Source organism: Pristis pectinata, chromosome 1 (assembly GCF_009764475.1).
Source record: "Pristis pectinata isolate sPriPec2 chromosome 1, sPriPec2.1.pri, whole genome shotgun sequence".
In the NCBI taxonomy this organism is placed as follows: domain Eukaryota; kingdom Metazoa; phylum Chordata; class Chondrichthyes; order Rhinopristiformes; family Pristidae; genus Pristis; species Pristis pectinata.
Window position 1 is genome coordinate 69568094 of NC_067405.1, and position 19451 is coordinate 69587544.

Sequence of the window (19451 nt, forward strand, 5' to 3'; positions counted from 1 at the left end):
GCTCTGAAAGGAATGTTTGGAAACCTGAACAGTGAGAAGGAAGAAGTCAAAGGGACAGTGTTTCATCTGGTATTTAAATTATGGGGTTTCTCTTGTCCTTATCTTCTATCACACCGGTGTCACTTTCAACAAATCTTCCGTCATCATTTCCAAAAAACATGATGCTAATCTGGCAAAACTACATCACAGCTACGTGCATGCTAAGCGGCCAAAGCTATGTGCCATAGAGAGTTAAGTGATATCACAACCAATGGATCAAATCAAATGTTCTTGTCATGCCCCATCCAATCGTGAATGGTGGAGAACGATAAAAGAACTATCAGGAGGATACTCAATGAACATTTCCATCCTCAATGAAGCCACAGCTCCCAATCACAGTGCAAAAGACATGATTGACTCATTTATAATCATTCTTAGTGCTGAATATATGAGGCTATCTGGGCTTCCTCCTGAGATCGCCACAGAAGCCATTTTTCAACCAATTCAATCCATTTCACATAAATCAAGAAATGGGAAAATGAACTGAATAAATGGATTTTGACAAGCACAGGTGAAGATATGTTCCAGAAACAAACACTGCACCTCTAGACAAAATATTTGAATCCACTTGATGCAGTAGAAAATTGGCAAGGTATGAAAGAAACAAAAACAGCCCAAGTGTTCACTTCCTCCAGTATCAGGACACTGCAGAAACTTATCAAGGCTTCTTTAACAGTAGCTTGCAAAACTCTAACCATTCCCACCTAATTGGTCAAGGGGAGCAGGCAAATAAGAATTTGCAAGCTTCCCTCCAAAGTACATTATCATCCTACTTCAATTCTTCATCGATGCACAGTACCCGATCTGAATTGGCAGTTCCCCAAACAAATCAACAAGCACTGTGAGGCAGGACCTTCATCTTCTGAAGTAATTTTGATTGTCTTGAGGTCATCTTCTTCATCAATCCCGTTTTCTCCTTAATCAATTCTATAATTTTACAAAGAACTAATTTTGCAGTTTCTCAGCATCCATCTTTTAATGTTAGCATTCTTAGAGATGAGCACCAAATTAACCAGTTTGTATTTTGTTGATCTTTTCCCATGTTTAGTGTCTATCCCATAATGATTAATGTCTCATGAATCTCCATTCTAGGACTCTGGAATAAATATCTTCATTCTTACAGATTTAACTTTTTTCTCTCACTAGTTTCAACAAAAAGGGCAGTGATAAATTTTGAAAATGTCTGCAGGCCTAGACAAACACATGTGCTACACAGTTAACTATATCAGGATGGGATAGGATCCAATGATAATTAATTATGGAGTTTGACTGAGTCTTTTATTTGTTTGTTTCTTTGAATTAAGGCTTTTGAAGCTCCTGAACATAAAATACTGCAGATTCTGGAAATATAAAATAAAAACAGAAAATGCAACATATACTCAGCAGGTCATCAGCATTTGTGGAGAAAACGTTTCCCAGTTGTGTACAAAAAGGACATTTTTTTTTGCAAAAGTTTTCAAGAAAAGAATTGTTCTAAGTACTTGAATCCCATCAGCACCCAGAAATGCAATGTACACTATTCTCTTAAAAAGACACGACAGATATTTCAGAAAAAACTTTGACTTGGACAGAGTTCATGCAATATGCATTTAGCTGCCTATTTATTTCAATTTCAGTATGTCACAATGCTCTCACTATATACTGTAAATATATTAGAGGCAAGACTATGCTTAAAATAAACTATGGAGCACATTGTAAGTGACTCATTCGTGGAAATGCCTCACTGTATTTATATTTACAATGGTATTGTATTTTAAACACCAAAATAACAAAATGAAATTGTAAAAATTTCAAGAACTAAAAGCGATCTGACCAGTAGTTATTTAATATTTCAAATAACATGCTAACATACACCTCATTATTAATGATAACTATCGATGCCTGAAGGCTTGCAAGTGGGCTGACTGCCTGGTGTAGCTATCAACGTAAATCGTTTTTTTTACATTTTCAGTTGCAGAAAACTGTTACTTGGAACCTCATCTGTACCTTTTAATAAAAATCACATGTCCCTTTGTGTTGCTATATTGTCCTTCTATGATTGGTTATTCTGAAGTTTGATTTCTGAAGGGCTGACAGCCTTATCAAATATTTTTCTGCCCTTTAATGAAGTGCCCAAGGCAATCCACCAATTCATGTGGAAATATGCTCGAAATACATGGCTGAGTGCAGAGGGCACAACCAGCCCTTGGCAGAGATAAATCACTTACACCAGAATGTGATTAATGGCAGGCTGCTTCTCATGAACACCAACAAACCAACAATGCACAGTTGCAAGTTCTTTAATTCAATATGTTTTCAAATTTACAATCTTGTCTTTCTCAAATATTTATTTTTTAACTTGGAAACTGTTCATACATGGTTCTTGCACAATCCCACATTAGAACCAATGTTAAAAAATAACAAAGAAATGCTACATCTCTTGATTGGGGAATTTGGTGGCATCTAAGCATGCCTTTGGGATGACTGATAGATCTGCAAATAACATTTAGATCTGCCAACCTGAGTGAGACCAAGTAATCACAGAGTGCTAATTGCAGCAAAGAATTTGAAGGCAAGAGGAGCAAGGAAAATGTAAAATATAACAAATAACTAATACAAACAGAAAGATACGTTCAATGGATTTCAGTTGTGGCTCACAGCAGCAAGATTTCAAACACTCTTTTCAGTATTCTAATAATTCTCCTTTGAATACTTGTTCAATAGTTTACAGCAACCTGCAAGGGTTCTAATTTTGCAAAAATAAGTCTATTATATGTTTTGAAGAACACCACATTTTTTTGGAAATGTGGCCTGTTTCTTGCATTCCACATATGTTATCAGCCAATTCCTGAAAGCTGCCCACATCTTGCTACATGCAGGCACGGACTGCTTCATTTTCTGAATACTACTTAATTACTTAGATTGTTGCAATACCAAGGAGTCCCATTTAACCTTAAAAGTTATCCATAACCTCACGACATGGGGTGAATGATGAAACTCACAAGCTCCTTCTTCACTGCCACTGGAAGTAGAAAGTCAAAACAGAATAATGCTTCTGAAAGAAACCCTACACCACTTAGTCCAGTATCTGGAATTTTAAAGGGCAGTTTTCATCTTCCTCAGAGTGATCAGTTAGTTAAAATTAAGGTAAGTTTTAATCTCAAGGTGACTGTTTCTCTTAAAATGTTTACAACCAACCAAACTACATTCAACTGGTGAACATAGGCAATTTTTAAAGAGCTGGCTAAAACAGTATGTCTCATATTAATAGAGACCTCAAGACTGTTTTGTACACTGGCTGTCTTCTCTAATTTCAAAACACAAGACATAAAATTAACAAGTGCTGTGATATAACTTCAAATTTATGATGTTAAGTCTTACTACAAAAAACACACAGGAAATATTTCTGCTGCTTCCACTATAAATATTACTGTTTGCATTTCTGGGACCAGGATAAAATATTGCAAACACAAGAGAATGTAGATGCTGCAATATGGAGCAACAAATAATTTACTGGAGCAACTCAGTGGGTTAAGCAGCATCTGTGGCGAAAGGAATTGTCAAGGTTTCAGGTCGAAACCCTGCATCAGGAGTGAGGGTGGAGAGGCAACATAGACAGTGCAAAGGAGAGGGGGAGCAATGAGACAGGGGCCAGTTGCTGATTGGTGGACTGAGGAGGGGCGAAAGATGACAGGCAGAGGAGGGTGAAGGTGAAGGTGAAGGCAGCTAGGGGGGCGATAAACGGGAACACAAAGGCTACCAGTGCTGGAATCTGATAAATAAGGAAGGTGATAATGGGAACACCACCTTCCTTATTTTTCAGATTCCAGCACTTGTAGACTTTGTTTCCCCACTTATCACCCTCCAGCCTCTGTCTCCCCCCTCTCCCCACCTGACCTTTTTTGTTTGGCTCCATCTATCATCCTCCTGCCTCTGTTTCCCAACTCCCTCTCCTCCAAGTGGCTCCTTCTGCCCATCGTCCTTCGCCCATCGTCCTTCACCCCTCCTCCATCTATCAATCACCCTGGCTGACTTCCCTCTCCACTCTCAGTCCTGATGCAGGGTTTCAACCCAACGAGTTGACAATCCTTTCCCCCCTCCCACGGATGCTGCTCGACCTGCTGAGTCCCTCCAGCAGTTGTTTATTGAAAAGAATATTGCAATTGTATTTGCTCAATACTAGCCATTTCTATCATACCATGTCCTATACTTCTGTGGTCTAGGTTTTTGTTTGTTTGGATTGGAAATTAATTTTATTTGTACCATATAGTAAAAAGATCACGTCAGTGATCAGAAGCATAACAAAAGACCACTGGCGCTGCCTCAAGAATCCAACATCCAAAGATCCCCACCATCAGGGCCATGCCATCTTTTTGCAGCTACCATTGAGGAAGAGGTAGAGAAGCCTGAAGCCCCACACCACCAGGTTCAAGAACATCTATTTCCCTTCACCATTCAGTTCTTGAACTAATTGGCAAAATGCTAATCATTACAGTTCAGCAACACTATAACCACTTTGTTCACTTTGCGCTAAAATGGACATTTTGTTTGATCTAATTGCGTGGTTTCTTGTAAAAATTGTGTATAATTTATGTTTTTCTTGTGAATGCTGCTTAAACGCCCATCCTTAATTGCCCTTGAAGTAGTGGTGGTCATCTGACTTCTTGAACTGCTGCAGCCTTCTGTGAAGGTGCTCACAAAGTGCTGTGAGGGGGAGTTTGCTACACTTGGCTTTCTCAACCATTTCAGTTATGAGTAAATCACATTAAAATGGGCCCAGAGACTTGTGCAGACTAAACTGAATATGGAGAGCAGACATCCTTGCCCAAAACACAATAATGAGCCAGATGGATTGTTATGACAATCCAGTGGTTTAATGAACAATATTACCAGCTTTTATTTTAAAAGATCCTGAACTGTTTATTCAACTGCATTCCCCAGCTGTCATAGGGAGATTTGGAATCTTGACTTTCCCTTTTGGAGTCAATGCCTTTGGATTACTTGTTTGATAATTTTGACAATAAACAACCATTTCTGCTCAAATACAACTGTATTTACCAGCACTTAACAATTTCACCCAAAATTATAATATCAACTAACATGAAGAGCAGATATGTTAAACATGAACGTGCATGAACATATCATAATAAACAATTCATTTGCTGACAGTAGAGAACATTCTTAAAACTTTGCAATAAAAGTTTGAGACAATGTTCAGAGGGATAGCCCATGTCCCAATGCTTGCAACACTCAGCATGTTTTAAGGTTGTAATCTGTCACATTTGTTTGGACATCCAATTCTAGGTGTGAAAATGTCCAAATGGAAGGCTATCATGTCAAGGACATGCAATGTAACTTGACAGCTGGTGAGGCTTGACCATCAAATGTTCATGTGGTGGTATCAATTCCCTAGTCTTAGCATAAATTGCTCTCAGCATCTTTCTATTCTACCATTGTCTGAATCTACAATAAAATAAAATTACAACTGTTCAACACATGCCAGTTTGCTGAATTTTAGTAACATTTTCCATAGGTTACTGCTATTCTAGTCTCAACTAGTTTCATACTTCTGTGCAATTTTACAGGAAAAAAAACTTACAGAATGGACATTTACACGGATATTTATGACTTTGATGAAAGCAAGGCAATAAAACAAATTCTGTTTGCTTATAAAGTGTGGATCTGTCACCAGATATGATGCAATTTGGACATATGGTGTTCCTTAAAGCTGTGGCTCTGAGTTATTATTCACTTTAAAGAGCCAGAACACGATCATAATGTCTGAACTCAACTCCATTGGAATCTGATCTTGCCAAACTACAAAATATTTAATCTTTCAGTGCAACTTCGCAAAATAAAATTCCTAATTTACTTTCAATAGTTGGTGCACAGATTTAAAATCTAGTCTGACCTTAGCTGAAAGACATAGCACAATTTTATAAAGACAATGCTGACCATTTCTATCCAGCTAATGGGCTAATACTTTTAATACACTGTATGACCCAATCTTTATTTCTCCAACTTTCTCTCAACTCTTCTCTTCCACGCTTACAAGCAAAGACTCGTGTGAGGCTCCAACAGCTTTCTAATACTTATATTACATTTGAGTAACATTAAATGTTCCCATATGGATTACAGTTAAGAAGGCGGCTTTCACATTACATATTTGCAGTCATAATTATTAAAAAGTTTGTAACTAGCTTAATTTACTTTTCCACAAACCACTTACATTAAAATTACTATACTGGGCACACTGAAACACAAGTGCCCCAAGACTTGTCAGTTTGAAATACACCACATTCACACCACACCATAAAGGAAAAACCTTTAGGCTTTTTTCCAGAAAAATAGACTGTTCTTTTACATTCCCTTCATTCCTTAATTTCAAACAATTACATTAAAATCCTTTTGTTTCAGCAAATCACAGTGGTAACTTTAATGAAAATGTTCATTTTTTAGAACTAGCATAGCACTCTCTGCAGGATTTCTCCTGCTCCTTCAACAGCAGGACTTGAGAGACAGAAAATACTAATGAAAATCAAAAAAAAATGAGATGTTGAAAGGGGGTGCTGAAAACAAGAGGGCATAGGTTTAAGATCAGAGGCGAGACATTTAAAAGGGACATCAGGGGCAGCTTCCACACGCAAAGGGTGGTGTGCATTTGGAATGAGCTGCCAGAAACAGTGGTTGAGGTGGGCACATTAGCAACATTTAAAAGCCATCTAGGTAAGTACATGGATAGGAGAGGTTAGAGGGCTATGGGCCAAACATGTGCAGATGGAACCAGCTCGCTGGGGCAATACAGTCAGCACAGACAAATTGGGCCAAAGTGCTTGTTTCCATGCTGTAATACTCTTTGATACTGATATTTTCTTGAAAACAAAACTGCTGAAACAACTCGGCATGTCTGGCAGAATCTATGGAAAGTAAGAGTTCTCATGAAGGATCTTCTGAAACATTAAACTGTTTCTCTTTCCACAGATCTTACCTGACCTGCTAAATTTTTCCAGCATTTTCTGTGTTCATTTCAGAAAAGAGCTATGTTTTATGCAGAACTTCCTGATATCTTGATTTGTAAGCTGGCACTAAAACCAATGCTGCCATAGGAATAATCAGTGGCAACTACAAGAAAAATGCTTTCTCAAAGGCAGACTTAAATAAGTAAATTTGCACTTAAAAGATGTGACATAAAATGGAAAAGGAACTATCATTCAGTGTGAAAACCTTATGTTAAATCTGAATTGACAAAGTCATGTGAAATGTACGTGTGTGGTATCAATATGCTAGCTAAAGAGCAGGTAAATGCATTCTTGAAGTAATTAACACTAATCAAATACTTAAGTTTTTTTTATCCAATAGGGCTTATAATCATACCATCTACCTGTCTTTTTGAACATCACTAATGATTTTGTCATTACTCAGTGAAGTGTTTATGGAACCTGCACAGCAAGGGAGTAAAATTGTTATTCTGTGAGAATTCTCAATTTATTCAGGGCTCCAATTCTTCCCCCACAGTTACTTCCATTGTTGTCAAAACTTGCCAGCTCTGCCCATTCACAAATCTTCTTCAAGATCCACCCTCATGCCACAATTCATTTGACAGCCCTGCTTCAACAGATCTGACTGACACTTTCCTCATGACACTCCCCTCATGACACTCCAAATATTTTGACAATAAATTATTGCTCACCTTTGCTTATAAACACCACATTCAAAAGGCGTGCCCTGAGATTTCCTCCAAAACAACCTGCCTTTCACTCCACGCATCTTCACAGGGCATCTAACAATGCTCCTTTGTCTTTGGCCACTTTCTGTTTTCCCCATTTTCCCCAGAACAGTGTCCACTTTTGCGTCCTCTAATCACACTGTCCCAACCTATCATGAAGTAGATCCAGTACTACTGGCAGATTATAACCAAGAATAACAAACTGGGCCCCTAACTCCCACCTGCTCCCCACAATTCATAAACACAAAACAAATGGGGATTAATGGTGCATCTTCACAACACTGTTTTCGTAAAGGTCATACAAAATATTTAGGAAAACAGCTAAGGTTCAACACATACCTTCAGCCATGGATTTGCTACGGTTTCCTAAAGAAAGGGGTAAGAAAAGAACAGTTAGACTTCAAAATATGTGAAAAATAACATTATGCCAATTCCATTGTGGTAGAAAACCTGGGGAGCGTATGATAATTTTATTTTAAAAAATAGTGATCGTATTAAACTTTAACCACTGATTGGAAACTATTATTTTACAAACAGACTAAAAATAGGTAGGATCAATTATTAAGAAGATCGATTGGAAGACACAATTCCTTATAATGAAAACATTCAATGCCAATAATTGACAGTGATTGAACAAATCCCTTCTTGTACTTTGGAAATCAAATTCCCCTGCTCTATCAATCATTCACTGAATTTTGTAGCTCCACTGGTTGGGAAAGCAGTAATGTGTGATGGGCACTGTACTCTGACATTGTTAGAGGGAGAAACTAGATTTTGATTAGGGGTTGAATGTTGAGTGGGAATGATGCTGACTGATAAGAGTCCCAAGGACATGGACTTGATGGCACTGATTCAAAAATTTCGAGGGATGTATATAAAATCATAAGGGGTATAGTTAAGGTTTAAAGGGGACCTGACAGGCAACTTTTTCCACACAGAGGGTGGTGGGTATGTAGAACAAGTTGTCAGAGGAATTGGAGGCGGGTAAAATTACAACATTTAGAAGACATTTGGACAGGTACATGGATAGGAATGGTTTAGAGGGATATGGGCCAAATGCAGGCAAATGTCACAAACCAGCAACAAAAGAAACACACTGAGCATGATTCAGTGTTAAAAACTATTTTATTAATTACTACTTATGATAATACGTAAAATAAAAGTAAAAATGTTAGTATGTTAGAATTCAAAAATGTTAAACTCTCCGTGTGTGTGTGGGTGTGGCAAAGTCCAAAACTCCCAGTTCCGGAATGGTTCTTAAACTTCAGTTCCGCAAGCCATAAGGTGAAACATGAGCAAGGGCTTCTTCAACAACCACCGTTGTCTGAAGATAAGATGTAGATGTAGAAAAACATAGAGAGAGTACACACGAAATCCAAATGTTCCTCTATGGAACCCAAACGACACTTCAGTGTTTACTCGGTAGTGACTTCCTCACCCCGAAAGCATCCGAACCGTGGTCGTCCACACACAAATACCTGTTTCCTTCTACAGGTCAGCAACAAAGTGAACTCCACCGGATTACTTCCAACTTCCATACATGGATTTCAGTGGCAAACACAGTTATTGTTTCTCATCCATCGATAGAGAAAACAAGCAGGCTGGTGTCTCTCTCCCTTCTCTCTCTCTCTCTCCTTCTTCTGACTTCTTCTTCTTCAACCACGTCATTACGTCCTTTATCTTCTATTGACGTAAGCACGCCCCACACACACATACACACACTCTCTATCTTAACTGGGTTTGCTCTCATTCAGCCTCTAATTTCTTTTGTCCCAACTCGAACTTAGGTAGGCAACTTGGTTAGCATGGACAAGTTGGACTGAAGGGCCTATTCCCATGCTGTATAACTCTATGACTTTATAACGCTGCTGCTCGACAGTTGTGCATTATAATTAACATAGCTGAATCCCTCTGCTTTCCAGGAATTTGTCAAAATTACTTCCATTGTCAAGTACACTGATTAACTCCATTTAATGTAAAAGTACTTTTAACGCACATAAATTTGTATTTTTTCAATTTCATTGTCACCTCGTTCAAATCATTTTCAAATGTACAGAAATTGAATGCTCTGCAGTTACAATTAGACTTCACTGCAGAGGGATAAATGTGCACAAGTTAAAGGCAAACAAGAATAGCAAGAAGAGTATAATCAGTACTATCCAACATGGTTGAAGTGGGTTGCTTTCTCTCTCACACTGCTCAGTCTCAAACACTGTCAAAATAAATGTGACCAGAACTAAACTACTGAACATGTTCTATCTTATTTCAAATCAATTTGGAATAAGTAATCAAAAGGTATTATCAGTAACTAAAGAGAGGCATCACATCAGTTAAACTAAACACTACAGGTTCTCCTGAGAAACTGCTGTCTCTGCAGATAAGTTTCAGTTAAGTGTCACTCTAACATTTCTACCCAAATAGAAATTTATTTAATTAGACAAGGAAAAATAAATCATATAAGCCTGCTCTTTGATGCAGTTCTTAGCAAGCAACAATGAATTGTCTTTGCAGCAGATTTGGGAAATGTGCAGGGAAATGTTTTTTGGTGTGGGGAGGCCAGTTTATGTTTGTGTTGGCCATTATTACTGAATGAGTAAGATCAGTAAGTGGGAGTAAACAGCACTGCAGTTAAGCAAAAGCTGATATTGAATCTTATAATAATCACCAGCATATCAACTCCAGGGCTGGAACTGTTCAACTGTTGAACTGGCCAGTCTACCAGGAAGGGCCTTGATCCAAAACGTCAACTGTCCATTTCCCTCCATAGATGCTGCCTGCCCCGCTGAGTTCCTCCCAGCATCTTATGTGTGTTGCTCCAGGTGCCAGCATCTGTAATATCTTGTGTCTCCATAAAAATCATAGGTTTCTAATTCACATTACTTGCCATTTATAACTTGAAATAGGGCGTGCTCTATTGGATGTAGTGAGCAAAAGAGGTAATTTGAAAGGAATCTGTAATTTAGAATGCTCCACATTCCCAATTGGAAAAGAAAACCTGAAAATATAAATTAATACATCTACAAAACTACGTACAGTGCCACACAAGTTTGTTTTCCCCAGAATATTTGCAGTTACTCAATTATAATTGCAGATCTGGACCATTACAACTTTGTTGACAACCAAGCTTTTGATTTGTTAAATCCTATTTGGCCACGATTTCTAAAATTGAACTGGGGACTGATTAAATGGTCAGGTCAATAGCTCATTGTCTACTTGTTTGTGCTAACAAAGAAAATTATACTAACTCCAGAGTAAAAGCAGCGGCTATGTTGATGCTTACTTTAGAAATGATCAATAACTCCCAGAACTGTAGAGGCTTTGAAGAGGGTGCAGAAGAGCTTCACCAGGATGTGGCCTGGATTGAACTGTATTAGATGTAAGGAGAGATTGGACAAACTTAGATTGTTTTCTCTGGAGCACTGTAGACTAAGGACCAAGCTGCTAGAAGTATATAAAATTATGAGAGGCTTAGATAGAGTAGATAGTCAGAGTCTTTTTCCCAGAATGGAAATGTGAAATGCTAGCAGGCTTAGATTTAAGGTGAGAGGGGGAAAGTTAAAACAAGATTTGCAAGGCAAATTTTGTTTTACAGAGAGTGGTAGTTAACTGGAACGCACTACCAAGGGAAGTGGTAGAAGCAAATACTATAGCAATGTTTAAGAGGTATTTAGAGACACATAAACAGGCAGGAAATGGTGTGCAGGCAGATGGGATTAGTTTAATTTGGCATCATGGCCAGTGCAGACATAGTGAGCCAAAAGGCCTGTCCGTGTTGTATTTTTCCAATGTTTCTGTGTAATGTTTTGACCAATTTAATTTCCCCGCTTGTTGAACTCTTTCCCAGCAACTGACGTTACCAAATCTGTACCCATTAAAAAACTGAAATCCTTCACCAGAGTCATTGCTGTATACACAAAACCATGGAAAAACCAATTCTGCCTCTTGTACCTATTTCTAGGCAATTTGTCATATTCCCAGTACCAATGGACAACTAGGTCTAATATCATAAAAAAAATAGAAGTGAGGTCAATTCAAATTCACAATTGCCCACATCACTGCTTGGATTAGAACAAAATCATGACAGAGTCATATAGTTGCATCAGGAATTTCCTGGAGGGCTAAATTCATACCAACCCAAAAGCACTCATGGGACTTCAGATTTGTTAGTGTTAGAAATCTCAACAAACCTTCTCAATGGTTAAGACATTTTCAAGTACAAACAAGAGATTTTTAAGCATGGCCAAGAGATTTTTAAGCATGGTCAAGTGATTTTTCAGTATGATCAAGAAATTTTTAAGTACGATCAAGGGATGTTCAAGTGTGATTACCTGAGGTTGAAGTAGATTACACTTGAAACACCCTGGCAATTCATTCTGGACCTAAATTTGCTATTGTAGCTCTATGTAATGCAGCTTAAGATTCCACCATTAATCTTTGACATCTTGCACCATATAACATACATTTTAGCATGCAGCTGTCATAAAGCATCAAAATAACAAAAAAAAGCCAGCATCTTTGTTAAGCTCTTTAATTGATAATAACCCTATGGTAGTTTTTAAACAGGATTTAATTAATTTATAATATGCAATATCCATATAACCACCTGCTTGGGGTACCTGAATACAATATTGCTTATTTTTAGCCAATTATTGATCGGTAAAATGCTTTGGCACTATATAAATACAAGGTCAATTAAACTTGAGAAAAGTGTAACTTTTAGAGAAAAAACTGCCAAAACTCAGACTTATTTTAAGTAAGGAAAAATCAACATTCAGCAGTCCACAGGGCTCAAAATAGAGATGATGAATAGCCCTCCAAAACCATATTACATTCCCTCAAACCACACAGAAGGAAGGTTTTGTTCAGTTTCTCAGAATACCAGTTCACTAGGGAACAGAAAGACAGAGTGTATATTGGTGAGAAGAAAATGCTGATGCCTGCAACCATGTTTCAAATTCATTTAAGTAAAGCTTTAGGTGCAGTGATTAGGATCAGGAAAATCAGACAAATGCTGAGATCTTAGTTCCATTTGCAAGCCCTCAGATAATGAAGCACTTCAAACTGCATGCTTCATCCATCATAAGACCAAAAATAGCGATGTTTGCTGATGACAGTGAAGTCTTCAGTTCCATTTGCAATTCTTCAGATTACCAGACAGTCATGCCCATATGCATCAAACTCTTACCACATTCAAGCTGTTTTTATTTATTTTTTGGGATGTAGGCATCATTGCCAAGGCCAATATTTACTTGCCCTTGTGAGCCACCTTATTGAACTGCTGCAGATCTTCAGATGAGCACTACTGGATATTGGGCTCTAGGATTTAGACCTTATGATCATGAGGAACACAGGTACATTTCCAAGTAAGAATGGTGTATGACTTGGAAGGGAACCTATAGGTGGCAGAATTCTTGTGAATCTGCTGCCTTTTCTCATGTTTTATGATAAGAGGTCATGAGTTTGGGAGGTGGCCCCAGAGTAGCCTCAATAAATGCAGTGCATATGTGAATGGCATATACTGCAGCCACAGAGCATGGATGGTGGAGAGAATGAACGAAGGAGGGAATAGGTAGATGGGGTCCCATTCAAGTACACTGCTTTGCGTTGACTGTGTTGAATTTATTGAGTGTTGTTGAAGTTGCATTCATCCAGCTAAGTGGAGTGTATTCCATCATGTTCCTGATTTAAATTCTATAGACTGTAGAAAGACTTTGGGCAGTCAGCCGCCACAGGATACCCAGCCCTTAACCTGTTCTTGCAAGCACAGTATTTATGAGGCTGGTCTCGTGGAGTTTATGGTCTAAAGTGACCTCCTATCAGTTAACGGTGGGGAAATTGGCGATGATAATGTCACTAATATCAAGGGGTGTTGATCAGAATTTCTCTTGTTGGAGATGGTAGTTTTCTAACACTTACGTGGGACAATTATTATTTTTCACTTATCAGCACATGCCTGAATGTTGTCAAAGACTTCCTGCATGATGGCATGGATGACTTCATTTGCTGATGAGTCGCAAATGGAATTGAATATTGTGCATTCATCAGTGAACATCGCCACCTACTCCCTTATGATGGCAACAAGGTTACTAATGAAGCAATTGAAGATAGTTGGGCCTAGGACACTGGCCTAAGGAAATGTAGTAATGTCCTGGGGCTGGAATTATTAACCACCAACAACCACAACCATTTCCCTTTGTGCAAGATATGACTCCAATCATAGGTAGTCACTGACAACAGTTTTACCAGCGCTCCTAATGTCACATTCAATCAAATGCTGTCTTGATGTCAAGGGCAGTCACTCTCCCCTCATTTCTGTAATTCAGGTGTTTGGGCCAAGGATATGATGAGACCTTGAGATATATGGTTCTGGTGAAATGCAACATAGGGAATGATATTGGAGAGCAAGTGCCATCTTGCAACACCATCAATTATATCTTCTATTACATTCCTGAGAACAGATAGGATGATGGCAATATCATCTGTGTTACACATCGCCAGCCAATGGTCATTTCCAACAAGAAGAAATCTAGTAATTTTCCCATGACATTCAACAGTACCATCAATTTCAAATGTACCACCATTAACATCTTGGGGGCCAACAATGACCAGAAACTTAATTGAACAGGCATATAAATACAGTAACTACTAAAAAGGTCACAAGATGAGTATTGAACGATTTACCTCTTGAAGGTAAAACTTATCCGTCATCTGCAAGGCACGTAGAATATGTCCCAAAACAGTGCAGCTCCAAAACAATCAAGAAGTTTGACACCATTCAGGCAAAGCAGCATGGTCAACTGGTATTCCATCCACCACTTTAAATATACCATTGCTACAAAATATATTTGCAACAGCTTTGTGAGCACAGGCAACCCTACGTTACTGCTGTTCAGGTAACAGAATTCGCTCTCACAGAATTCACAAGTCGCTACCCAAAAATTTGAGATATAGAATAAAATTTGCTGTCACAGAATTTTTGTAAAAAGTAAATAAACACAAAAATTAATTATTTTTCAACTCGAGTTTCTTGATGCATGCGCAGATGACATGGCCTTGTGTTACGTTATCTGGGAACACCCCCCCAATAATGAAAGGGTCACCTGTACCTTGCAAAGCTGTGGCGGCCTATACCACTAAAGGCTGAGACAGTAGGCAATGGGACAAAATTATCCTGGATCTGGAGGAACTGGCTAAGACGAGAAAAGTATCTTGTGAATACATGCAGGAAAGACGAGGAAAGTAAAAGTAAAAAACACATGGAATCGAAAATGTTTTTGTGATACAGTTGTGCATAGTGTCATTTCTGAATATAAACATGAACAACTGAAACCCATAAAGTGTACAATCTCATCCACAGAACAAACTGCAATCACTAAGTAGAAGGTGCTTACACATATAAACATGGAGATTATGCCAAACTTAATACAGCACAACAAATGTGTTCTATTGGCAGAGGGACCCTGTATAAATGGCTTATTCATGTAACAGCAGGAATATGGCCTGCTTGCTGTGCAGAAGTATAGAGCAATTACTTCTCAATGCAACTGCATATCTGCTAGAGGTAGAAGGCTACATTGTTCTATTTGGAAACAGCTGCATTAGGTTTGTTAGCTCTTCAGTGAAGGACTATTACATAACTTCTCACTGGACAGGTCTAGCGATGTCATTTTTAAAGAGGTGAATATGAATGTCAGAAGGGCATACAACCAGGCTCTACTCAAACATCTATTTAGCGAGATAACTTCTGCAGCTTTGCTGGACAGACATTGCAGAGCTGGCCAAGTTTGTAATCTTAATCAGAAAGATTCATCCAGACTTATCCAAACCTCTTCTGCTGGTATCCCAAGTTGTATTAAGTCCTCATTCAACTATCGCCCCTTTTACTGAATTACCTACAATTAGCAACAGCATAAATTTAAAATTCTTGTTCTTTCGTCCAAGTTAAATTGAATCAGCAAATTCATCCCATGATCTGCAAACTCTGTATGTTGGGTTATCAAGAGGAAAAAGTGGGTCACTGGATGATGAATGCAATCAGCCCTTCAAAAACAAGGAAGCGAACCTCAATAGAGAACACAAAAAGATGAGGCTTCCCACGGCACAACCAATTAACATAAAGGCAACTTTTGGTTTTAATGTTGAAAACGTGAAGTCCTTCACAGTGACACATGGCAAACATGGTCAGTAAGTTAAAGAAGCAAACAGATGGACTGGTGACCAAAAATTTCAACAGAATTTTTTTTTAAACAAGTGAACTCACAGATTGGAGAGGTAGGAGTTTAGATGAGAGACAGTCATATTGTGGAACTTCGATTGCAAAAGGCATATGTGGAACAACGGGTTGAATAATAGACCAGAGTGTTCAGGCAATTGTGTGGATAGGAAAAAAGTGAGTGGTGCGAGGCCACGACAAGTGTCATAGGCAAAAAAGGACAGGATAAGGAGGTATATAGGTAACCTTCTCATGCCATGCCTTCTTCTCTTACAGCTATGAATTCTCTATCTCTATGTATCTGTACATGTGTGAGCTGCCCATTCCGACTATAAGCATTATGCATTGAAGGTTATCACACTCTTCCTTTTATTTTTATCACTGTAAAATCTCAAGAGATAACTATGCCCAAATGCTCTATCCATGCCACTTCCCTTTCCCTCCATCAGCCCTGCACAGGAGTACCATTACATGTAAGAGGAGCTCCTGCTTATTACACCCAAAACCACAGAAACACCAGGCCTAATATTGGATATGAGAATATGTGGTGCAAGCGCAACCCATTATTTCCACACTTATTACATCACTGCCTGGGCTTTGAGCTGACGGACTGAGGCCCTTAAATGAATCTACTGGCAAGCAAATTTTACGAACTGCCTGATTCTTGCATAATGTCTGTGTTTTTGAGATATATGTGCAAATGTGCATGCATTTTCAAATGCATTGTGTATAAATACACAGTGTATAATTAAATTTCTGAGACAGAAACTTTATATTGCAACATCAAACTTGATAACAGATATGAATCATCTATATAAATTAAGAATTACTATCAGTATTTAATATCTTATTTTTGTTTAAAACACATCTCACTCTTAAAATGCTTAAAGTATATCAAATTCTAACTACATGGGCAGCAGTGGAGAATCCATAACAAAAATAAAAAATCTGTACATACTAGTGAACTCACAACCAAATACGTCACTACTTCATTCTGTTAGGGATTATTCTGGAGTTATGAAATTATGGATAGCAGATATTAATTAAAATGAGGACACAAGAGACTGCAGAACCAGTCTTCAGGAAATAAAACCTGTTCACAATTTAACTTTACCTAATGCTTTGGGGTCACCAAAACCAATTGTTGGGTATGGGACATCTCCTGTATTAATTCATCACTGCATCATTAAAGGTGTATCCCTGCCAGTTAATGCACAGTTCAGGGCAGGTCTGTTTTGTGCCTTAATATTCTGGCTAGTTGTACAGTACAGTTCAACACCATAACAAAAGAGGTATACTTCGGGTGTCTGGAGTTTGTGCTTACAAGCTCTTGGACCAGATACTAGTATTTGAATATTTAAAGGGGTTCTGCGAGTTGGGATGTTTTCCCATTGTAAATATGTCATTCTGCAAAGTAACTTGTCTACATTCAAAATGTTAAAGTAGGTGATTATAGCCATTGAAACTGTAGTTAATCATTTATTGTTGTCTTTGTACTCATAAAGTATAAAACATTGTGTGAGGAGAGCAAAGTTCTCTCCAGAAGAACTGCTGTGTTTAATAAGGACTACTGTATCTTCCAGTTACAGGTTCCGTATGGCTTAGTTTAGTCAGTCGCAACAATACTCCAATCTCCTCCTGTTCTTCCAAGGACAAGTATAATTAAACTAGGTTTCTCTAGAGTCAAAGAGCAATATATAACGGATACAAGCCCTTCGGCCCAACAAGTCCATGCCAACCACATTGTCCGCCTAGCCTGTCCAAATTTCCTGCGTTCTGCCCATATCCCTCCAGGCCCCTCCCCTCCATGTACCTATCCAAGTGCTCCTTAAATGATACCTCTGTATCTTCTTCAACCACTTCCTCTGGCAGCTCACTCCATATACTCACCACCCTCTGCATGAAAAAGTTGCCCCTCAGGTCAGTTTTAAATCATTCCCCTCTCACCCTAAATCTATGCCCCCTGGTTTTGGATTCCCCTGCCCTGGGGAAAAGACTGTTACTGCCCGCTTATTTATGTCTCTCATAATTTTAAACACTTCTATAAGGTCTGCCCTCATTCTCTAACATTCCAAGGAAGACCTAGCCTGGCCAATCTCTCCCTACAACTCAGGCCCTCTAGACCTGGCAACATCATCGTGAATCTTTTCTACGCTCTTTCCTGTTTAACAATGTTTCTCCTATAACATGGTGACCAAAACTGTAGACAGTACTCCAAGTACGGCCTCAACGAGGACTTATACAACTGCAACATAATGTCCCAATTCCTATACTCAGTGCCCTGACTGATGAAGGCCAGCATGCTAAATGCCTTTCTTTTAACCACCTTGTCTATCTGTGACACCGCTTTCAACAAATTCTGCACTTGTACTCCGAGGTTTCTCTGTTCCATTACATTCCCCAGTGCCCTACCATTCATTGTACAAGTCCTACTCTGGTTTGACTTTCCAAAATGCATCACGTCACACTTATCTGTATTGAAATCCGTTTGCCACTCCTCGGCCCACTTCCCTAACTGATCAAGATCCCCCTGTAATCTATAATAACCTTCTTTACTATCAACCACATCTTCTATTTTTGTGTCATCTGCAAACTTGCTGATCAAGCCTGTGCACTTGCATCCAAATCATTTATATAAATAACGAATAAGAATGGTCCCAAAACTGACCTCTGCTGCACACCACTTGTCACCGGCCTCCATTCCGAGAAACAACCTTCAACCACCACCCTCTGCTTCCTATCTCTGATTTTGAATCCACCAAACTAGCTCTCCCTGGATTCCATGGGACCTAACGTAGGATTTAGTTACTCTCAGTCAGCTATGTAGAGCAGGCTACATCATTTGCATGCGCAACATCAGACTTCCAAAACAGGTGCTCCATTCCAAGTTCTGCCCTGGGAATAGATAACCAGACAGGCAGAGGAAAAGATGCAATAATGTTCTCAAAGCCTCCTTGAAAAAATTGCGGTCTCCTCACTGACTTTTGAGAACCTCTGATGCATGATTCGGAATGGTACCAAAAACCTCAAGGCCACGCATCAGGAACACACAAAGGCCTGTGTAAGCAGTAAAAGGAGCACATCACCTCACGAACTATCCACCCGCCCCCCCTCGTCAGCCACCTCTCACCCCATCTATTGAAGAGTCTGCATTTCCCACAGTGACCCCAGTGGCTATTTCAGAACCGACAAAATCAGAGTGAATAAAGTCACCCTAAGGACTGTCTGGGAAGAAGAAGAAATGTGTGCGTGTAGAGTAATATGCTGATGGTTTTGACAGTTGCATTGTGGATTATTTCTTATTAAAGGGGTTTGGCAACTTCATTAGAGACAACAGACAAGTTAACTTTTAAAGGTTTGACCACCCACAATCCAATGACTACATATAAACTATTAAGCAAATCTGATCTCTGCAGTAAAAAAACAACGAGCTGCTGGACGTACTCAGTGGGCCAGGAAGCATCTGTGGAGGAAAGTGAACAGTCGGGTCGAGTC

General features: G+C 38.9%; 1 protein-coding gene across 1 annotated transcript in view; it reads right to left on the minus strand.

The window, feature by feature from the left end:
• LOC127568661 (double-stranded RNA-specific editase 1-like) overlaps positions 1-19451 on the minus strand; it is a 235057-nt gene that overhangs the window by 83877 nt on the left and 131729 nt on the right. The window contains 1 exon segment of the mRNA XM_052012664.1: positions 8084-8110. Within this exon segment, the coding sequence (XP_051868624.1) occupies positions 8084-8110 (27 nt within the window).